The sequence below is a fragment of the Sus scrofa genome, chromosome 14 (genome assembly GCF_054392235.1).
Source record: "Sus scrofa isolate SSC_HxYL_T2T_F1_AM1 chromosome 14, Sscrofa_HxYL_maternal_Yorkshire_Landrace_v2.0, whole genome shotgun sequence".
NCBI lineage: Eukaryota > Metazoa > Chordata > Mammalia > Artiodactyla > Suidae > Sus > Sus scrofa.
This window is the reverse complement of record NC_139396.1, coordinates 36,721,831-36,746,473: the sequence shown is the minus strand read 5'-3', so window position 1 is coordinate 36,746,473 and position 24,643 is coordinate 36,721,831. Positions and strand designations below refer to the sequence as shown.

At 36.8% G+C, this 24,643-nt stretch overlaps 1 protein-coding gene across 12 annotated transcripts in view; it reads right to left on the bottom strand.

The window, feature by feature from the left end:
* GLRA3 (glycine receptor alpha 3) overlaps positions 1-24,643 on the bottom strand; it is a 488,702-nt gene that overhangs the window by 36,990 nt on the left and 427,069 nt on the right. For all 12 annotated transcript variants that reach the window (XM_084997706.1, XM_084997695.1, XM_084997696.1 and 9 more), the window contains 2 exons: positions 12,940-13,077; positions 10,720-10,934 (listed from right to left, as the gene is read on the bottom strand). In XM_084997706.1, coding sequence (XP_084853832.1) covers positions 10,720-10,934; positions 12,940-13,077 — 353 coding nt within the window. The remainder of the gene's footprint in view (positions 1-10,719; positions 10,935-12,939; positions 13,078-24,643) is intronic.

Genomic DNA, 24,643 nt, shown 5'->3' with positions numbered 1-24,643 from the left:
TCCAGTCCCCTTGGCCATGGGAAGAAGACATATTTGGGGAGCTCGTCTAAGCACGGATTTCTTTGCATCTACTCTTTCTTCTATAAGGAAGTGGACACAAGGAGGATTCAAGCTATGATAGGATATCAGTAACAAAGAGTCCTGAAATTTCACTGGCTTGAAACCACAAAGGTCACTGCATGCCCACTCTGAGTGGAATGGTGACCTGGACATATGCTATTACTTCCATCCTCCCCTGACCTCAGATGATGGGATAGTCATGGTCTAGAACATAGGCCACAGCAGAAGAAAACTGGGGCACAGATGGGTCTTGCATGTGGTAGTAAATACTCCAGGCTAGAAGTGGCACAGACCGCTGCACTCAAAATTCATTATCCAGAGCTATTTACAGGCAGTCCGACAATAACAGACCGAGAGGTGCAACTCCATCATGTGCCTGGAGGGGAGTGAAAGCCAGCAGCAGGGTCGGGGGTAGGGGGAATAGGGGTGGGAAGTGTTTACTCTCTGTGCTTTTGGAACAAAAACAAGGATCCCTCCAACCATAATCCCTTGAAGACGAGTGTGGATTATGACCTGATCACTGTGACATCTTGAATAGAGAACTAAAGAAGCTTTTTAAAAAGCAAAACTCAGTTTCCATTGTGGTGCAGTAGGTTAAGAATCTGCCCTCAGGTCACTGGGGGAGTGTGGGTCCAATTCCCAGCTTGGCACAGTGGGGTAAAGGATTCAGCATTGCTGCAGCTGCAGAGTAGGTCACAGCTGCAGCTCGGATTCCATCCCTGGCTTGGGAATTTCCATGTTCCCCTGGTGCAGCCATTGAAATAAAAAAAAGGAGGAAAATTCACTGCTTTATAGAAAGAAGGTGTGAACTGATTAGAGGGTGACACAGAAAAAGAAGGTATATCTGGTTTCCAACCCAGAAATGGTTCAGACCACACTGGGTCAGAGTTCAGTAAAATCAGTTGTAAAAAGAAAGTCCATGTAGCACTCTGAAGTGTTGATTTCACCTAGACAGGTAATAGATTATTTAGATTATAAAGACAGGCAGCCTGCAAGCCAAATTCAGACAAAGGGATAGGTTTGCATGTACTGCACAGGGTCTCAAAAAAGAAAATGATGATGCTTTTTAGTATGAACCACACCTCTCCTGTTAGCCACAGAACTCATCCCTACTCATTTGTTCCATCAGACCTGACTCTGTTCACTTATTCGTGCATATGCTCTCTGAAGTCCTCTGATTTTGTGCTAACTCAGGGGAGTAGATGGCTTGTGTGTATCTCAGGCAATTCTTCATGAATCAATTTAATTTTATGCTATTTGTTGTAAGCCAATCAAGTAGCAACAATTTTAGATTATATTCCTTCCCAAACACTTTGAAAGAGTTATAAGTATGGTACCATATGCTGTAGTTGAGAGATCTGTCAAGACACATACCTTCACCTTATTGCACACAGGGGTGGTCAAAAGGGTTGCCTTGGGATGAATACTGTCCTAAACTACACAGATAGATGACAATGCATTAACGGGTAAATATTCATTAGATTATAACCCAGACTTCTAAAATTATAGTAAATTACACTTACTAAATTACAAATTATAACCCAGATTACTACTAATCAAGTTTCTATAAACTGAAATTTATAATATATTTACAAGCAGCACAGTCTTTAAGAATAAGAAATTGGAATTTCTACTCTGGCACAGTGGGTTAAGGATCCAGTTTTGCCACAGCTGTGGCATAGGTCTCGGCTGAGGCCCGGATTCAATCCTTGGCACCAGAACTTCCAATGTTGGGTGGGAAAAGAAAGAAAAGAAAAGAAAAGAAAAGAAAAGAAAAGAAAAGAAAAGAAAAGAAAAGAAAAGAAAAGAAAAGAAAAGAAAAGAAAAGAAAAGAAAAGGAAAGGAAAGGAAAGGAAAGGAAAGGAAAGGAAAGGAAAGGAAAGGAAAGGAAAGGAAAGGAAAGGAAAGGAAAGGAAAGGAAAGGAAAGGAAAGGAAAGGAAAGGAAAGAAAAGGAAAGAAAAGAAAAGAAAAGAAAAGAGAAACTGATTAAACCAGAATGGAATTTGAATTCCAACATCTCATGTAAACCAATATGTAGGGACTCTACATGAGTAATATTTCAGAGAGTGAATATTTTGTCAATTATTTTCTCAATCCAAATTTGTGTTCTATTCAGAAAGAAGTGAAACAAAACATCACAGTTTATTGCCTTTGATTAGCTGCAACAGCCCCCAGGATTGGGTAATTTGTTCTCCACTGGATAACAGTCAATCCTGGTGGGTTCTCCCAGTTCTTTAGAGTTTCAAGCAAACTGACAAGTAATTCTCGCTGTGGGATGGACAAGAGGCTCAAAGCTCAAAGCCTTTGCTCTGAGTTATGTTGAGAGGTTTCCTGCTTGTGCCATGACTTTTCTCCTAGGGATTTTGTTTCAGATCACCTTGAATATTTGCTTATTTCTGGATTTGCAACATTCAAATTGTAGTGCACTTCATCCTTCATTTCTTCCTAGTGTAAAAGCCATACAAGAATTTTGCATTTTGTAACATTTACAGGACATTTTATATTAGTTTCTAAATTGAGCTTCATTTAAGACTTAAAGCCAGAAAGAGAAAGAAATAAGGACAAAGGAAGAGAACAAACAATGTTTTAAAAACAGATGTTAAAGGAAAATGGAGCTGATATTCAAATAGCGAAGGAAGTGTTTGCAGGATCTTTGCAGGATCGTTTTCTTGGAACAATAGGCAGTGAATGGCCCAGGTTTTGTGAGCTTTGACATTTATCATCCCGGAGGGAAGCTCACAAATGCAGAGTCCTACTGATGTCGTGTTCATACTGATTAAAACCTAGTGAATGAATGATACTTTGAATACAATATTTATTTGCCACAAAGTATTATATTCCATCTCTTTTATTTTAAGAGATGCAATATAATGGAGAATCAAAATAGCAGAAGTGCATTAATTTCAATTGACGAAGTTGATCAATCCTTCCAGATAAGAAGGATGTGATCAAAAAGGCTAAGGTATTTGAAATATCACTACATTGTCTCTGACTTTTGCTTCAGTTATGGGAGTTTTCCCATAGTCTTCTATAGGATATGACTTGGGATTAACTCTTAGGTAAACCTGTAAAATCTAGTGTCACTGGAAATGCTTCTTAGGTGCATGCTGTTAGTTAGCTACTGGCATTTCTTAATATATTATCTTTTTTTGGCTGCTCAAGTAAAGTTGAATTATATTAGTGACTTCTCTCTCCTCTGTATTTTTGCAGTGGGGGTTTTATATTTCTAGTGCATCATCTTTATTGTAACCATATACCTTCCCACTCTGTCTCCTCCAAGATCTAACACCTTCATTCATAACTTCAAACAGAAATCAGGAAGACAGATAAAGTCTGTAAGGTGTTTCCAACACTGATTTTCAGGGATCAAATTTTTTATTCCCATGGCAAAGGGAAATTTTTACATCTGTTTCTAATCTGTCAGGAAGGTTCATGGTATGATTCTAGGATATATGTGAATGCAGTGAAGGGAGTTTAAGACATTATTTAGGTAAAATTGGCTGAAGGTTGCATATGCATCTTTTGTTTTTAAATTTACATTGATGTCAAAGCCACTGTATTATGTCATTTTGAAAACATTTAAACTTTGTGATTTGATCACATACCTTTTCCAGTAATGCTATCAGATTTAAGAATTTATGCAATAGCTCTGTCTCTATGGCAACTACAGAGGGCATGCTTGATAATTGTTAAATTCAGCTTAATGAGATCTACTGGCACTAAGATCAAATGTAGAACTAGAGATATCCACCAATTGCTATTTTTATTATAGGACCCACCATGTTTAGCAATTACTTATTTATCAGTGATAGAAAAAAATACTTATAGAATTGAATAATATTCATATGAATTTTACCTCTTGGTTTAAAAAAAAGGGTAAGAATAAGTGATTTTTTCCATTTTCTGTGTCCTTTTTTTCTCTCTTTCCCTAAGTGAATGTAATATGGAACAAAGTTATTAATATATTCAAAGGAAAATTTTTTAAAATTAAATATATCAGAACTTTATGAAACATTGTAAATCAACTATGCTTTAATAATAATAAATATATATATTGCATTAAATATTGTATTATTATTATTATTATTTTGTCTTTTTAGGGCTGCACCCTCAGCATATGGAGGTTCCCATACAGTTCCCAATTGGAGCCGTAGCTGCTGGCCTACACCACAGCTCACAGTAATACCGGATCCTTAACTCACTGAGCGAGGCCAGTGATTGAACCGGTGTCCTCATGGATCCTAGTCAGATTGTTTCTGCTGAGCCATGATGGGAACTCCCAAATATTGCGTTCTAAAGTTAAATTTATTTATTAACAATTTTGTCACTTGCATCATATTTGTACTGAATCTCAAGTAATTTTAGTTAACTGTACTTTGAATATATGTCAGAATCTTGTCTTTAAATGGTAAGGATCAAAACATTATTGACAGTAACAGTTATCAATAGGAAAACCTGATTACTATGCAACCCTCTCTTCTCCATTTAATTATGCTGATATTTACAACTCACTCTCCTTTAAAACTGAAGGGTATTTTTTTTTTTTTTTTTAGAAGCATGAGGACACATTTTTTGGGGAAGAATGAGAACTAATTAGGAAAGAACACAATAGTGAATACAAGTCCTTCATTTTTCTTTCTATCCCCTGCCTTTTCAGTGTAACGTCACATAGATCTCTGTGTCCACACAATCATGGTATCCAAATGTAAATAGAGCAGTTTGATTTATATTTTCTAATAGCTGTATACTCATTTCTAGAGTTGGGGCCTTTTCAAAGAATAATAACTTAATATAAAAGCTCTTGTTATGTTTTTAAGAACCAATATTTTTATTATACTGTAAGGTAGATACAAGCAATATTTAAATTGTCTCATTAATTTGGTGATTCTCAGGGAAAAATATTATTTTACATAAGTAAAGAGTAATTCAATTGAGTTTTTACATTATCTTTGAGAAAGATAAAAAAAATGACATACTCTTGCCTTTTAAGTAAAACTACTAAGTAGACATTTACAAGCTCACATTGTCTTTAAATATCTGCACAATATTTACTCAACAGATACATATTATGTACCGACTTGGGCTCTGAAGATAAAACTATGTAAAAGATATTTTGTCCTCTCAAAAAGCCACTTTTAATGGGTGTCACAAACTGAATGGGAAAAATATTGCCACATAGCATACCCAGATCTTCCCAGAGTTCCCTATGGCAACTCTTTCCAGCATCATAGTTTACGAATAAAAATTATATTTTGTCCCTCCAATGACTATCTCTATTCTTAGTGTTACATCTCTATACTTAATAAAAAAAATATAATTCCCTCAATGCCAAGATCTTAACCAGATATTAGAGTAAATCACATATATATTCAAAAATAATTCAATGATGAATACTATCCATTCTTTTACCCCTGATTAAACCCTAATTCTCCCAAGGAGGATTAATTTTCCACACCTAAAACAAACAAACAAACAAAAACAAACACAAAAAGCTGGGAATCTCAGAGTTTGGGAGAAAAGTTTTGGGGTAAGCAGGTCTCGCCTTTAATTAATCTAACCTACTCTGTGTAAGGGGGAGAGATGGCCCTACAAAAGGGAAAGGGAAGGGGAGATTTTGAGTAAGTATATTCAAAGAAAAAAAAAATTTTTTTTTTGTCTTTTTGCTATTTCTTGGGCCGCTCCCGCAGCATATGGAGGTTCCTACGCCAGAGCCACAGCAACGCAGGATCCAAGCCGCGTCTGCAACCTACATCACAGCTCACAGCAACATCAGATCCTTAACCCACTGAGCAAGGCCAAGGATCAAACCTGCAACCTCATGGTTTCTAGTCGGATTCGTTAACCGCTGAGCCACGACGGGAACTCCAAAAATTTTTTAAAATTAAATTAAATATATTGAAGGAGGAAGGCCAATCACAAATAACATCTTCTTCCCCCGACCCCTTCCTTTCACTCTGGTCTGCTTCCCTACACAGCTGTAGTTTACTCCTTGAAGTCTGAGGCCAGGGGTGTCCCCTGTCAGAACTTTGGCAGCTCTTTTTGACAATTCCATGCAGCTGTTGTAAACATCTCAAGGTTAACATGTTCAGCCATAGAGTAGATACTTCCCTCAACCTTCCCCGTGAGTAATTATTACCACTCTGTGCCCAGGTACTCCTCTGAAGGCTATTTTTGATTCTCGCCTTTCCCTTAATCCTCAATGTCCAGTTCATAAGCAAATCCTATTTTACCTCCAAAAAGATTTTCTCAAAACAGAAAAACTACCCCTTTCTAAATCCTTCTGCTACTCTCCATCTCTGCTGCTACTAATCTAGCCAGACCAACCTCTGCTCTGAACAATAGTTTTCTTAGTAGTTTCTCTGCTTCCATTTTTATCTCTTCTTCTCTTTTTCAAGGTTAGGAGCTGAACTGAAGCTGCAGCTGCAGGCCTACATCACAGCCAAGGCAACACCAGATCTGCAACCTATGCCAAAGCATGCTGAATGCCAGATCCTTAACCCACTAAACAAGGTCAGGGATCAAACCTGCATCCTCATGGAGACTATGTAAGGTTCTTAACCCACTGAGCCACAATGGGAATGCCCCATTTTTATCTTTTATATCTGATCTTCACATAGAAGTCAGAATGATTACTCTTCTTATTAAGATCCTTCCGAAATCCATCGGAAATAAACTTAATCCTTACCAAGCTCTACAAAACACTTCACAATTTATCTCTAGGAGCACCACCATTTTTCCTCACTCACTCTCCTCCCAACACACAATGTTAGGAAGTGCTCCTAAAGTTTTACAACTTTGAAAAACTGCTGTCAATAGGATGCCTGTCACCTTCTTCTGGCCACCTAATTAAGGCACTGTGGAAATGCCAGATTGCTCCCTGAGCTCCAAGAAATGAATCACAGGAGTCTTCTTGATTTGGGCTATTACATGTTGATTTATGACACTCTCAAGGCCAGTGCAGCAGGAAACATCAGAGAGGAATCTCAAGTCTGAGTTCAGAAGGTGCTGGCTGAAGCACAATCTTTGAGACTTTCTACTTTCAGCATTACTTGACCGATTTCCACAGTCCTTCTTATCTACAGGAGATGCATTGGCACAGAGCCTGGATACAACACTAAAGAATCATCATAAATTAGTGATTTATTGTTTCTTCCTCCCGTGTCTGATAATCCCCTATTGTTTTCCTGGATTTAATTTTGTTTTCCTCCTCACGAGATTTTGTCAGTAGGAGAATGGTGGATGTTTCTGTGGCAAGATTTTCAGGCATCTGAAGGTACTTTTGTGAGGTTGAGACTAGCAGATCTTAAGGGGTACAGTTTCACATTTCTCTTTCCAAAGGCTAGTGTGAGACCTCAGCCCTTGCCTTTCCAAATTACAGAATCAGGACTTCATTTTTCAAGGGATTTTCTACTCTTTTTGAATGAGGTCATCCAATAGGATAATTCTTATTTATTCTAGGACTTCAGCATCTGCCCTTCTGGATTCTCATGTACATAACTGCTGTACATAACCCATTCCTTAACTATCACAAAGCCCAAGATGATAGAATCACCAACTCTTAAGATATCAGTTCTAATCAATCCTTTTTTGTGAGTCAAAATTAAATCTGCTTTCATATTTCCAGTGTCTCTATGACCTGCGAGATGGAAAGGCTTCGTATACATTTAAGTGTGTAATTAAGCTCATGATTGAAAATTTATTTCCTCCCTGAGATCATGGTAAAATGAATGCCTTTTTAAAAACATTTCTTAAGAAAAAGTATAGTCATCCCAGAACTTTCTTCCCTCTTTTTTTTTAAAATATGTCTCCATTCTGCTTTTTTAAAAAATGTATTGCCTTCTTAATTTTATACTTCCTGCACTCAAACCTCCATGCTCTCCCAATTCTGTTTTAATCTCTGTTTCCAAATGCCTTTATGCTATGCCTCACAGAAACTGTAGCTACCTGAAATGGAACACTTTGTGCTCGTCTTTCTGGTTAACAATTTACGGAATGGATGAGTTTTCATTTCTGTATAATTCATGAAGAAAATCAATGACTAAGCCAGCAATTTCTTTTTTTTTTTTTTCAGGGACTCAATAAAAACGTTTAATTACACTTGAAAGACTTTGTACAGTGCAACAGTGAATGTTCGCTGTTAATATTCACAAGAGTCCACTGTATCAAATGTTAATTGCATCTGTATTTTTATTCCCCTGTGTCCTCCAATCCTCCCATCAGGTTTCCGGTCTTGAGCCAGAAATTTCTTTTACAAATTGACTATGGTATTTCAACTATTACTCAGAGCCCTTTGGACATTTATACGTATATAAATAAGCACTTAATCTTATAAGTAGATTTACAATTTTGACTTGGACAATATTTTATAAAACACTAGTTGATATGGATCATTTTGAAAATGCAATTATGTGTTAATAAAAGTAAACCTTATTTTGAAAGCCAACCATTAAATCTTAGCAGGGCAGAGTGAGCATCGTTAAATATCAAGTTCTTCCGATATTAAGTAACATTTTTAATGATAAAATGTTCTACCACCAACTTTTATTTATTGACATTTGAATTGAATAAGAGCATGTAATTCATAGTAAGGGGTAAAGAAGCCATGGGAACAGATTTATAATTTACTTGGCGTGGCAGGGAGAGAGCATCAAATACAGAAGTTAATATAATTTTATTACATTAACATATATCATTGTAATGAAATGTTACAAGAACAGTGAAGTTTGTTGGACGCTAGACAGGATTAGTTAATTTAGGTAGTAGAAGATTCTTTCTTAGAAGTCATTCAGGAAAAGAAAATAATTTTCTATTGCTATTCTGCAAAATGGATGAAAAGGGTTTCCAGGAGTTCCCGTTGTGGTGCAGTGGTTAACGAATCCGACTAGGAACCATGAGGTTGCAGGTTCGATCCCTACCCTTGCTCAGTGGGTTAACGATCCGGCATAACTGTGAGCTGTGGTGTAGGTCGCAGACGCGGCTCAGATCCCGCGTTGCTGTGGCTCTGGCGTAGGCCGGCGTCTACAGCTCTGATTAAACCTCTAGCCTGGGAACCTCCATATGCCGCGGGAGCGGCCCAAGAAATGGCAAAAAGACAAAAAAAAAAAAAAAAAAAAAAAAAAAGGGCTTCCTATGTTTTATTTTAGTACATCTTTTGAAAAGAAATATTGGGTCTTTTACAAACCCCATAGAGGAAACAGTTTATTTTAATTCTGGCAGTTCATAATGGAATAAAATATTAAATAAATATATTAGATAAGCTTTTCTTCTTATTGACCTATGGCTATTCAGAAGCCAGAAGAAACACACACACGCAAATAATAAATACTACATTTGGCCCAGGATGTAAGACTTTGGGCATTTTCCTACCATACTTGTAGGAGTATAATTGCTACAAATTTTTCTGAGGGTAAATCTGGCATTGCATATCCGTGCAGACAGCTATCAATGCAACAATTCCAGTTTTAAGAATTTATAGTGAGAAAATAATACAAAATGTACATAAAGCTTTACATGTCTGCATATGTGTGTATACCCACACACATATATTCATGTATATAACACTCATTACATAAGTGTACATCATTGTGTTAATCCTAACACTGATTAAGTAGATTATTATGACACATTTATACAATGGCGTATTGTGCTGCTATTTAAAGCTACCTTGCAATTCCTGCCATGGCTCAGTGGTTAACGAATCCGACTAGGAACCATGAAATTGCAGGTTTGATCCCTGGCCTTGCTCAGTGGGTTAAGGATCTGGCGTCGCCCTGAGCTGTGGTGTAGGTTGCAGACGCGGCTCAGATCCTGTGCTGCTGTGGCTCTGGCATAGGCTGGTGTCTACAGCTCTGATTGGACCCCTAGCCTGGGAACCTCCATATGCCGTGGGAGCGGCCCTAAAAAAGACAAAAATAAATAAATAAAAATAAAAAAATAAAGCTACCTTATGAGTTCAACTTATATACATGTCTGATGTATTTCTAAATGTTTAAAAATATATAGATAATAAATTCTGGAGTACATAAGAGTATTATTGATGTTTAAATAATTGCGGGCTGTAACACAAACTGCAAGCAAATGATCATCGGTTCATAGAGTTTTTTCCTTCACCTATTTCTCTGTTTTATAAGTTTTTTCTGCATTGGTTCTATATGACTTGAAAAACTGGTAATAAATACAGACCTTCCTCAATTTATGAATGTGCTCAGAACACTTCCATGAGCCCACAGCTGGGCAAAATCATGTAATACAAAGCCTCTTTTACAATAAAGTGTTGACTATCTCATGTAATTTACTGAATACTGTCCTGACAGTGGAAAATGGAATGGCCATCTGGGAATGGAGGGCTGTGAGCATATCTGTTGTTTACCCTCCTAATCACATGGCTGATAGGTGCCACTGCTGCAGTGACCCCGCACAGGAAAGTGGATCAGATTACACATTGCTGGCCCAGGAAAAGATCAAAATTCAAAATTCGAAATGTGGTTTCTACTGAATGCCTATCACTTTCACACCATATAAAAGTAAAAAAAAAAATCGTAAGTTAAATGACGGTGAAACAGGGACTGAGTATAAATACTATTGAAAAAAGATCTGGCAAAAATAGATAATACATATATTAGTGCAAATATGTGTATAAGCCCATTTAGTGCACTCACCTTTGGTAGGGAAGCTCGTGATCCTGAACTCTGTGTGGTCATAGTCAGCACCGTGGTTATTCCCAAAGCCACCCTGGCAGGAGCAGCATCCATATTGATCCAGAATGAAACCCAGGATAGAATAACGATCAGGAGACTGGGAATGTACATCTGAATCAAATAGTATCCCATTTGTCGTTCAAGATGGAATCGAACTTCTATACAAGTAAACTTTCCTAGTTGGTTGCAAAATAAATGCAGCAATTGGTAAAAAGAGGTCTTTGTTATTGCATCAAATGTTACAATATTGTTTTCATCATAATTTTGCCCTGAACATTTCTGTTATAATGAAATGGGATCCTAAATCACACAAGCAAATTGGTTTCTGAAAAAAATTTTTCTCATTTTTCTGTTAGCATCTAGAAGCAACGTAATATTAAGAGTGTACTGGTTCAGAAAATAATATATAACCTTCTTACTTCACATTTGATTAGCACCTCATACTTGTCAAAGTACTCAAAGGTCTACTATTTCACTGGATTCCTGTCTGCTTTTGCCATTTCTATTAACCACTGTACCTTGAAGTTCTAGCAGGGATAATTAGGCAAACAATTAAATAAAAGCCATTTAGATGGAAAAGAAAGTAGCAAAACAACCTCTGTAGGAAGAAGCCATTACCTTGTATTTAGAAAATCCTAAAGAATTCACTAAAAATCTACTTGAGCTGAAGAGTTCAGCAAGGTTACAGAATACATTAGCAGTATAAAAAAATCAATTGTGCTTCTACGCACTAGCAATGAATAACCCAAAAATTAAATTGAGAGAACAATTCCATTCATAATAGAACCAAATCAAATATGTAGACATAAATTTAACAAAAACATGTAAAACTTCTACACTTAAAATACAAACCATACCTGAACAAAATTAAAGAAGATCGAAATAAATAGACAGTCATTTTAAAGTCATCAATCAAAAGACTAAATATGGTTAAGATTGCAATACTTCCCATATTGATCTACAAGTTTATTGTAGTCTCTATCAAAATCCCAACTGGTTTTCATGCAGAAATTGACAGGCTGATCTTAAAATTAGTATGAAAGTGCAAGGGACCTAAAATAGCCAAAATAGCCTTGAGGGAAAAGAAGAACAAATTTGATGAACACACACTTCCCAATTTCAAGACTTGCTACAAATCTACAATAATCACAAAGTGCAGTACTGTCGTTAAGTAAAGATTTACATATCGATGGAATAGAATTTAAAGTCAAGAACTGACCATTTATGGTCAATCGGTTTTAAGACTAAGACTACTCCATAGGGAAAGAATGGGCTCTTCAACAAGTGGTACAGGGAGAACTTTGCTTTCTGGAGTTTTCTGTAATTTTTTTTCTAAATATTTTCAATCCTCAGTTGGTTGAATCTTTGGATGTGGAGCCAAAGGATATGGAGGACTGACTGTACAGTTAAAGGTCAGGTTACAGTTTTGGAAAATGTTGAGTCCAAGAGGAATCACAGTTACTGTAGGAAGATGACAGGAGCTGATGCTAGTGGGAGGCTAGGCGCTCACTACGTTGGTTGGAGCGATGCCTCAATTCTAGGCAGTTTAAGGGCATCTGTAGGGGTAGGTCAGGCAGTTAGAATAGACCATGCCAGCTAAGAGAAGTGGACAGATAACATGAATGTACAAGTCTTTCTTTCAATCCTTGATGTTGATAACCATATCTGATATCTTTCCTCAAAAGTAAAAGGCTATGGTGTCAGTGTGAGCAGTAGGTGTTTAGTTACAATGTCTTGAAATGTGTGAAATTGTGGCCAAAAGAAAAATTTAGGTAACGGAAGCCTTTACAAAAAAAATCAATCTCTTTCATTTGGTTAGCAAAAACACTGTTTATAGCTCAAGGAGGGCGAAAAAAGTACATTCTATTGCTCACACAGAAATTAAAGAAGCATTTCTTGAAACATCATTACTATTAACTATGGGCTTTTCACAAAAAAAAAGAAATTATTTAAATATAACTGAACACCAAGAATTTCTTCAGTTCTATACAAACCCATTATATAACAATAGGCAGCAAGTGAAAGCTTCTGTAAGTTTCAAAGGCATCCATTCTCTGCTCCATGACCATAAAAACACTGAGCTATATAAGTTGTTAAGATAATTAACTGAGCACCAGAATTAAGAAACATCAGAATATCATAAAACCTCAAGTGGTGTGACGAAGAATACACAAGCCCTACCTGTGTTATAATGTTTAGTGCAGTATCGTAAATCTTTCTCTTCTTTCAACAGAAACTGGGGCAGAGTGAGTCCTTCTGCCACTTGCACAGGTGCCTCATCTTGCCATTCAAAAATGAGGTCGTTCATTGTGTACCCAACTGGCAAAACATAATAAAAACATTTGTGGCATAAAAGGTCATTCAAAGAAGTGAAATTTTTAAAAGATCACTTACACAGTCCACATAAAATGGCAAGACTAAACAGTGCCTCTTTTTCTTTTTTGGCTACCCCATGGCATATGGATTTCCTGTGCCAGGGATCAATGCTGGAGCCCTTCACCCACTGTGCCGGGCTGGGGATCAAACCTGTATCCAAGGTTGCTCCAGAGATGCTGCTGATCCTGTTGCGCCACAGCAGGAACTGCCAAACCATGTCATTTTAACTCTATTGATTGAGGGAGTTCCCACTGTGGCTCAGTGGGTTAAGAACCCAACATAGTACCCGTGAGGATGCAGGCTTAATCCCTGGTCTTGCTCAGTGGATTAAGGATCCAGCGTTGCCACAAGCTTCAGGGCAGGTCTCAGATGCAGTTCAGATCCAGCATTGCTGTGGCATAGGCATGCAGCAGCAGCATGGATTCGACCCCTAGCCGGGGAACCTCCATATGCTGCTGATGAGGCCATAAAAATAAGTAAATAAATAAATAAATAAACTTAAAAAACCTCTAGTGATTGAACTACGCCTTGCACAATTCCAGTCTACTGAAGTCTATTCATATGTAATATTTATCAAATAATGTAAGAAAATGATAGATGCAAACTATTGCCTTTGGAATGGATAAGCAATGAGATCCTGCTGTATAGCACTGGGAACTATATCTAGTCACTTATGATGGAGCATGATGGAGGATAATGTGAAAAAGAATGTGTGTGTGTGTGTGTGTGTGTGTGAGACTGGGTCACTTTTGCTGTATAGTAGAAAATTGACAGAACACTATAAATCAACTATAATGAAAAAAAATAAAAATCATTTTAAAAAAAGAAAATGCAGGAGTTCCCATTGTGGCTCAGTGGTTAATGAATCCAACTAGGAACCATGAGGTTGCAGGTTCGATCCCTGGCCTTGCTCAGTGGGTTAAGGATCCAGTGTTGCCATGAGCTGTGGTGTAGGTCACAGACGCGGCTCGGATCCCATGTTGCTGTGGCTGTGATATAGACCGCCGGCTACAGCTCCGATTATACCCCTAGCCTGGGAACCTTCATATGCTGTGGGTGTGGCCCTAGAAAAGACAAAAAAAGAAAAAAGAAAATGCAGTAGGCTAATAATACATAAGATATGGCATGTAGCCACCTTAAAGGACATGCATATACATTCTTTTCTGGGAAAGAGCAGCTACTATATTAACTCAACAATTTATTTTGGTTCCACCGGTTAGACCTCCCCTCACATTTTCTCAAATTATTCAGGACACTTTCAACAAAACCTGAAATTGAAACTGGTTAGGAAATGACTTCAACTATAATATCCATGGAAGGAACAAGATCTTGCTCTAATCATTAACTATTTTAGTTTATAGCACCTGCTTTTATGTCCCAAGTCCCAAGATGGGCAAAAGGATATTTTAGATAGAAATGTCTGCTATTCAGAGAATATCAGAGTACAAAGAAAACCCATGTGGAATTCTCTGTGGAGGAATAAACTCATAACATCAGAGAGTTCAGAACTGAATTAGCTAATGTATTTAAGAATAAGCTAGCATCTTTCGGTAAATTAAAACGTCATCTATCTCTCAAGGATCTTATCTAATAAAAGCAGGATTTTATCTTTTTCTTCCCTCTGAGTGAGAAGCTGTTGAAATGCATACTCGAAGGCTAGTACAGAGAGGGAATCGAAGTGCAGGGACCCTATAGGAGAAGACTGTTGTCAGAATTCACAACACCCTGGAGGTAGGAACAGAGGACGCACAGTCTGGCCCCAGAGCTGATTCAAGGGGTCGGTAAAGGAAGCAGAAGCTCCGAAGCTCTGGGTGCATGAAGCAGCAAACCAGGCAAACTGTCCCAAACAATTCTCTGGAAGATAAGACTGCAGGGAAGAGACTGTGCAAATGATTAGCAACAGCAGATGTGGAGCAGGTTAGGCTGGACACAATGAAGTGTGTGGAAGGGAACTGATTTCCCCTGCCCCTCCCACAATACCTAGAAAAGAATGTTCTGGAAAGAGTTGAATTTGATCTAGCTGTGGGGGAGGTGACTGGAGCCAGACCCCTAATTCCCACCCCCACCTGACCCTTGGGCTCACCTCACAGCACCCACTCCACTGGCAGGGGGGAGGGTGGTGGCAAGGGCATCTGTGGTTACAGGGTCTCCTTCGACCTTTTGGGATTCTGCCATCCACGTTTTAGCAGTAGCACCGCCAGTGTGATGGCTTGTTATGGAGCAAATGCTCTTTGATAGAGGTTGTCAAGTTTCTTCAGGCTAAAGACACACCTGAGTTCTGGTTCCAGAACAGAGAAGGGAACCTGCAGGTCTGTCCTCTAGACCACTGGCCTTAGAACACATGTTTGACATGCTTCCACTGGGACATATTTCACTTAATATTGTATTAACACTTTGGTGGCTGATAATAGAAGGCTTTTACTCTTATTTGTAAGTCTTGTGATATATCCATTGTAAATACCATTTTGCCTCGAGAGAAAAGAGATGCATATTTCTCAAGGATCAAAAGATAGTAAAGGAGGCATTGATTCTTATTTACTCCCAGGTAAGACAGGTACCCTAGACTTCCATACATGCAACCCCTAAAGACAAAATATGTGAGCTATTTCCCAGTTTAGACAGCTACATGGAAAAAAGAACTGAAACCCTGTTTTGTTTTTAGAGTCTAAATTTTTCCTAGGGTCTTCGGTGGAAAGAAAGTAGCTCTTGAAATGCCCTCAAAACCAAGCCTCAGTTAGTCTTGGACGCAATTTACAGGCCACATTACTCAGCTTGCTCTTGTATGACATTGTCATTCACACGAAGATTTAGTCCTGGGCATTTCCTAATCAAACTATGCTACTTCCTGAAGGTGCATAAAATATGTAAGTTTGAAACCAGAAGGAAAATAGTAAGGTGCTAAGTTTAGGTGGTAATGCCTTTATTCTAAGTAACTTACCGGATGTTCAAGGAAAACAACTAAATGCTAATTTTGCCTCAATAAGCCTTCAAACATAACTTTAAAAAATCAATACTCTTCTACACAGTTCACAGTGTTTTAGCATCCTCATGCTTTTGGTTGGCAGAACTTTATACAATTCTGAGAACTGTCAAGGTGAACAGACTGGCTAATGAGATTAAGCTCTGTGTTGAATCTCTTTATACCATAACGAGTTTCACCACAAAGAATATTTTATGGAGGAAACAGAGACATTAACCCTGCCTTCAGCTAACAATCTCATATGGTAGCTGCAGGGAAATGTGCACACCAATGGCTCGATGCAACACAAATTTGTTTATTCAACAAGTATTTATTGAGCACTGACTGTATGTAAGGCATCCTATTGGGCTTCAGGGTGAGAGGTGTTATCAGAGAGAAAATAAATAGTTTAGGGAAAGTGCTAAGTGTTTTCAGAAGAGGATCTATGATTCTATTGCAGCCTCATGTGAGTTGGACTTTGAAAAAAGGCAAGTCCTGCATAGCAAGAATGTGAGAGAAAATGAGGCACTCAAGCAAAGGAAGTAGTATAATTAGCTGAAAGAAACTGCAAACTCCCAAGGTTTATAACAGGAATAGCAATAGCTTCATTTGTCTAGAGCCAGTTTGCATGAAGAAGCATATGGAATGAAAACATAAATTAATGTAAGATTATGTAAAATTTAAGCTCCAGGTTGAAAAGTTTTCTTTGTTGTTGTCGTTTTTTAATTTCCTGTGGGCAATGATAAACAATTGAAATCTTTTGAGCAAGCGAGTGACGTGACAAAAATTGTACTTTAGAAACATTACTCTAGAAGGCTCCTTTCATGGGATTCACAAAGTCCAAACTGCTTTCGTATTCATAAAACATTATTTGCCTTTTTCACTGTGTTGACGTTTGCCCAGATGGTGAAAAAACAATAAGTAAAACTCCTAGTGCTTTAGTGTAATTAAAAGTAGTGGCACCAAACTGTGCTGGTGGTTACTGTATTCTTACTACCATAACTTGCAGTACAAACAATGCCATTTTTATTTAAGAACAAACCTTGATGAAACAGTAATAATTACAATCTTATTAAATTTTGACCCTTATATAAATATCCTTTTAATATCCTGTGTATCAAAATGGGAAGTATAGACAAAGCACTTTAGTCGCATACTGTAATACGATGGTTCTTTGAAGGAAAAGCACTGATAGGATTGAGTTGTGAGTAAGCTAGCTGGGTTTTTTGAAAATATCCTTTTTACTTTAAAAAATATAAATGGCAAACTGTGGTTATTATTATTAGGTATGCCCCATTTTTTTTTGAAAAGAAAGGAAGTGTGTGAACCTCTTAGGTTGAGGGAAATATCTCACAGTATTTATTGTCAATGATAGACTTTGAGCTTTCAATTCAACATTAGAATTTTGGAAAAACTGTTTTTCCAAATACTTAAAGATTTTTTGATGAGCTCAATGTTGATATTAACAAATGTGACCTTTCGATATTCTATAATGTCATGTGTCAATGTTTGGAATATCTGAATAACTCATAAGCTAATGTTTTCCAAATGACCAAAGCATGATGTTAAAAATCATGCATAGGTAAAAGATCCATTCAACATTCAAGACAAACAAACAGATTTTAATCTACAAGAGAGTTCGTTGAAAAGTGTACAGCAAAGTAATTCAGTTACATACATATTTTTTCCAGGTTATTTTGCTGTGCTTAACTGTACACCTTAACGTAAAATTGTAAATCAACTACACTTCAATTTAAAAAAAAGAAGAGTTCATTGTATGGTTTCCAATTTCACACTGCAACTAACCTTTAGGAAATTACCACCTTCAGAAAAGAAGGGTTTTTTTTTTTGTTTCACATTGCAGAATTTCTTTCTTTTTAAAGGCTGAACAGTATCCCATTATATGTATATACCACATTTTCTTTATCCATTCATCTGTCAGTGGACATATAGGTTGTTTCTATATCTTGGCTATTGAGAACAGAGCTACAACAAACACAGCAATGGTAATATTTCTTCAAGATCCTCACTTCGAATCTTGTGATAAACAGAAATAAGATCACTGGATCACACAGTAGTCTTATTTTTAATTTTTGCAACATCACGGATGAAGCTTGAAATGTGCTAAATGAAATAATCCAGTCATAGAAAGACAAATACTGGTTGATTTCACTTATATCATGTATCTTAATCAAATTCATAGAATCAAAGAATGGAATGTTGATTACCAGGGGCTGAAGGATAGGGAAATGAGAATTACTATAATCAACGAGCATAAAGTTTTAGTCAAACAAGATAAATGAGTTCTAGAGATCTGCTGTATAACCTTCTACTTACAGCCAACAATATTGTATTGTACACTTAAAAATCTGTTAAGAAGGTAGCTCTCATGCTAAGTGTTCTTAACACAATAAAATAAATTGAATTTTAAAAAGTTAATTTGCATTCTTGAAAAGGTAAAGAAAAAACTCATTCTTTGTCAATGGCTCTTCAGGAATAAAGTCAGAGGTAATATTTCAGTAGATCATTTTGTTAAAATTGGAAATTTTATATATATATATATACACACACACACACATATATACATATATATGAGGTTAAAGAACTTTTCAAAGTCTCAGGTCTAAGTCCCTGACAAATAGCTATGCCACAGTCTTTGCTTACATCTCAAGTCAGTAGAGTAGCCATCTCTGACCATCTTATAAAATACTTTTCCTCCAATAAGTTTACATTAGCCTTTTCCTGAATATTTTTCCCATTGAAATTACTTAACTTTACCAGATGCAGTATATAGCCACCAAGTTTTAATTTTATTTACTATTTAGCCTCCTAGAGTTTAAACTTTATGAAAGTAGAGATTATTCTTTTTTAATCACTGGCATATTTTTCCAGTACCTAAAATAAAAATAGTATGTATCATGTACCAGGAGCTTGAATATTTCAATTAGATGAGATTGGGCGCATTCACGGTGGTATGGTGGTATGGCCGTAGACTGAATATTTCAATTAGAAATAGATAAAGGGAAAGGAAGAAGAAGATTGTGTGTGTGTATGGGGGTGGGGGGTGGAGGGGAGTGTATCTGATTAGTTTATTTGGGGTATATCGAGTTTAAGAAGCTAGCAGGAGATGCAGGTGTTTCTAACAAGTTTGAACATTGACTCATATGTGAAAATTGTTGAAATCATGGGTCTATACATTGAAAGTGAACTCAGGATTGAAGACATAAGTTTGAGAGTCACGGAGTTACCATCGTGGTTCAGTGGTTAATGAACCTGTGTAGTATCCATGAGGACTCAGGTTCGATCCCTGGCCTTGCTCAGTGGGTTAAGGATCCAGTGTGGCCATGAGCTGTGGTGTAGGTCGCAGATGTAGCTCGGATCCTGGGTCGCTGTGGCTGTGGGGTAGGCCAGCAGCTACAGCTCCAATTGGACCCCAAGGCCTGGGAACCTCCATATGCTGTGGGTGCGGCACTAAACAGACAAAAAAGTCAAAAACCAAAGAGAAAGGTGATGACAGAAAAGTAATAAACTAAGTAGGAAGTTCAATAAGGCATATTTCAGCTAAATGTATGTAAGTTAGAATTGTTCTAAAAGAATTTGACAGTGGAATTGATAAGGTAGCAAGTTTCCCTCAAGCCAAGGCTGGGGAATGATCTGTTAGGAATGTTATGAAACCCTTAATCTTGGTGTTGGTTAAAATAGATGAAACTCCAAAGCCTTATCCAGCCCTCTGATTTGATGATAGAATTGAATATACCCTTACCCATCTATCTAATTGAAATACACTATAAAACAAAGAATAGGAAACGATTAGGCGCATAAACAGAAAGACTGATCAAAGGAATCAAAGATAAAGTTTAGAGATAGGGAGTTCCCTTCATGGCTCAGTGGTTTACAAACCCCACTAGGATCCATGAGGATGCTGTTCGCTCCCTGGCCTCACCCAGTGGGTTAAGGATCCAGCATTGCCATGAGCTGTGGTGTAGGCTGCAAATGCTGCTCAGATCCTGAGTTGGCTGTGGCTGTAGCTCTGATTCAACCCCTAGCCTGGGAACTTCCATATGCCTCAGGTGTGGCCTTAAAAAAGCGGGGAAAAAAAAAAAAGGTTATAGAGAGATTGAAGTACCTTGAGCATTAAAAAGTTGTGCTAACTGCATGTAGCACTGTAATGGAGTGGGAGGGGGTGAGTAGAACATCAGATGGACCACAGCAATGTGAATATCGGTGGTGCTGGGAAATAAGAGGTAGGTGTCATCTTAAAAGATGAAGAAAAGGTTTCTGGAGATTGAACTTCTTTTTTTTTTTTTTAATTTTTTTTTAAATTTTTTTTTTTTTTTTGTCTTTTTTTTTTTAGGGCCGCACGCACAGCATATAGAGGTTTCCAGGCTAGGTATTCATCCTTGGTATTCATTTCACAAAACACGTTGATGATGAATGTGCAACCTGAACAAAGTAGTGTTTATATTTAACATTAACAAAAGGGGCAAGAGGGGTGGCACTGTCCACATAAAAGCCACAAGACAAAAATGAAAACATTTCAGCATCTATTTCAAAAGATATGGCCCTTTAAGAAAACTGCCCAAAGATGATCATTTGATAAATGCATTTGCAGGAGGAGCATTTACATGTCATTCTATGAAAAATGAGTTTTAATTTAGATCAAAGGGTTATGTTCTGAATTAATTTGACTTTTTCGATTTCAAGTTTTCTTGGAAAAGTGCATAACAGGAAATTTGCAAGCAATTAAACGATGTCAGATTTGTTTCAGTGTCTTTCCTGCTTCAAAGAGAAAATTGGTTAAATTAATTTTAAATAGGTTTGATTTTTAAATCTAATTCTATAATCAAGGTAAGACTTTTGGAATTATATTTATTGAGGATGACATACATGATGTTGTAAATTCTATTGTAAAGTCTCTCCTAAATTAATTTTAAAAGTTCAACATTGAAAATAAATGTCACTTGTTTATGACGGATCTGAATAAAATATATTTTGGAACTCATCACTGTGGTAAAAATGAGGTTCTTACTAAATTAAAAAATCCATGGAAGTACAGTATTCTTAAGATTAGTAATGAAGCATATATGATTTTACATCCAAAAATTTTGTTCCATTTCATTATCTGAAAAGAAACTGTAGTTGTTAAATTTTACATTTTTATATGAACACAGAGTAACCAACCTATAATTCTGCATGTGACAAAGCCAATGCTAAATTAAAAATTATAGTTCATCATGGCATAACATGCTTTCTCTACTTACTGATTGTCACCAGTTATTATTTTTTTTAATTTGAACATGTGAAGAAGTACTTTACAAATAAACTTGTATATTCCACAATTGTATTGCACTTTCAGTCAACAGGTTCTCTAAATTTTGGATGCATTTGTTCAAAATCAGCTGGAAATAGCTAATCAAATTATTTTATGAATGGAGCACTTAAATGTTAGATTCTGAAGCTTTTTATCAAATAGGAATTATAAATGTGACGTTTCTAAAAGGAACACATTGAGATTAATCCCCACAATATAAAGGGGGAAATAGTAAGGTCTCAAATGATGTACAGTATTTTTTTTTATTTAATAACTGTGCTTTGGAATATTTTAACTTTTAAGAAGAATATATTGATGGACTGCTGGTTTTTAATTAGATGACTTGAATTGAAATTCAATGGAATTCAGAAGACAAATTTTCCAGCATGTGAGTCAGTTGAAGAATTTTAAAAGATTCCTAAATAAAAGCAACTGATTCGAATGTTTTGTCCTATAAAAACATTTTTTGATAAAAGATTTTCTCATTTAAGGCAAAGATAATATCTGTAAAAATATATGGGCTGAGGAGTTCCCGTCATGGTACAGTGGTTAACGAATATGACTAGGAACCACGAGGTTGCAGGTTCGATCCCTGGCCTTGCTCAGTGGGTTAGGGATCCGGTGTTGCCATGAGCTGTGGTGTAGGTCGCAGACGCGGCTCGGATCCTGTGTTGCTGTGGCTCTGGCGTAGGCTCCTAGCCTGGGAACCTCCATATGCCGTGGGAGCGGCCCAAGAAATGGCAAAAAAGATAAAAAAAAAAAATTAATAAATAAAATACACAGGAAAAAAATATATGGGCTGAAAGAATTACCTATTTCAGTACAAAGAAAAGTAAAAACAAGTTCTGAAATTATCAAGTATTTTTGTTATCTCTACTCTCCAAAGATTATTTTCTCAATAAAATCATCAGAGTCTATACTGCAGGGTGAACTAGAGGTGTCAACAATTTCAAATTTAGTACCAAAATTGCAGCGTTAAAGATGACTCCAAATTATTTGATTTGCTTTAACACACCTGGATATATTTCTTCAGGAAGGATTAGATTTTTAAAAATGAGTTAAGAACTATACTCATCCACTAATATAAAAAAACATGTCCATTAATAAATATATATTACAAAGAAATAATAATTTAAGTATCTGTGGTGTTCTTCATTTACTTTCATAAGTGTCCCTATTTTGATGATGAATTATGTGGTCTCCCTGACAACAGGCAGAAGCTTAAATACCCTCATAGCAATGAGGAGAAATGAGTAGAAGGCTGCTTGGATCTATGTTGTTTTGCTGGTCCTAACTCCTCTCCACTTTAGGATGTCTGGTCATTTGTCTAGGTGCTGTACCATCACATCTGGCTAAGTCTGAGGCAGGTAAAATACACCATCTGTTTTCAGTGCTATGAAAAACACATAACGTTAAAATATCGAGAACATGTATAAAATAACACATACACATAAAAATGAAATGATAATCCCATATAAAAATCAGAAAAGGCTTAAACAGGCAAAACACAGAAGAAATAGTAATGATTGCAAAGTATACAGAGAAAAAAGAATGCTCAACCTAAGGGAGATAGAAGTACAATGAGGAACAATGCCACATCGATCAGATTAGAAAAAAACTTTAAATGTGAAGTAAAACGGCAAAGTTAATATGTTTGATACAAAATATTACTTTTTAATTTTCTGTATTTTCAGGCTTAAAATGTCTTTTATATATATACATGCATGTAGATACACATATACTTACACATACATACACATACTTATATGTGTGAATATACAGAACATATACATACAATAATACATATTCGTAATCACACACACACATACACGAGTCACACACGCACAAACACACATACACACAAGTAAAGGAAAATGGGTCATGAGACAAACTCAAAAAGGGTTAACATGAGGGAGGAAGGTAGTGAGCTGAGGATAAAGCATGGCGCTGTTTGTTTTTCTACTGTTCAAATTTTCTGGTACAAACTTGCTGACTTTGCAGACATCATTCAAATGCATTCCATTATCATTAAAAAAAAATTGTTACTTTCAATCATTTAAAAAATAGGTTAAAAGACTATAAAAGGAAAAAAAAAAAAGAGTCATTGTTTAATACTTTACTCCATGAGGAATATATAAAAGTCATGTAACTGAGCAGGACCCTCTGGGGCCTTCCCCCATATCCTCTGCTTCCTCTCTAGAGAATACTGAGAGAACAGTATCTGAGGCACATTTCCTGAGCTGTTTCATTAATGTGAAAATCCCCCCACACTCCCGACCAAATGGAACTTGTGAACTACTTGATGACCTTGAGAACAAAGTCCCCAGGCCTCCTAGAGCTTAAGGACTGATCAAGTTAACCCTTGTGACACCAACCTGTTATCTCCCCATCAGCCAATCAGAGAACTGTGCATGAGCTGATCACTTATCTTGCCTCACCTGGCTTTTTAAAATGCTTTACAATTTCTGTGTAGGGAGTTTGGGTTTTGGGGGAGGTCACAAACCATCTCTCTCTTTGCCTGACCCAGCAATAAACTTTTCTCTGCTCCAAACTCCAACATTTCAGTTCAACCTCACTGTGCATGGGGCACAGGAACTCACACTAACAGTAATACTTATTCAAAGAGAATGTGGGCTGAGCATACACTGAAGTTCAAAATGAATTTTGAGATTTATTAATAAATTATAGGTTCACATTTAACTTTAAAAGTGACCGGGAATCATATTTGGCCCAGCTTTCTCAACTCAGAGAGAGAGAGACTGAGATTCTGGGTTCAATCCAGCTTGCAAATCTTGTGTTTTTAAGGAACAGCTGGAGTTTAAAAAACAAAAGGAAGAAAACCTCACACTTGGCGGAGCTGGCTGTCTAAGGCCAGGAGAGACATTACTCCAGTACACTTTATTGACCTGACAAGGAACAACTGCCATGTCAAAATGGATTTAACTACAACGTTGTAATTTATAATTTGTGCACTTAATTTGAATAATCTTTCCATAAACCAGGTTGTTATATGTGGTTTCACCTAGGTTCTTAGAGCTGCTGAATTATTTTCTTAGTAATTACACTTTCTCTAAAACTCTCTGGTATAACTAACTTACAACTGTTACTCTACCAGTGCTTTGGTTACACTTCTCTTTGAAGACCTAAACAGTTAATCATACATCATCAACATAACCTTCCTTTCTCTCTCTCTCTTAGGATAATGGTGGAAGTAAAATCTCTGACTCCTAATTGGTCTT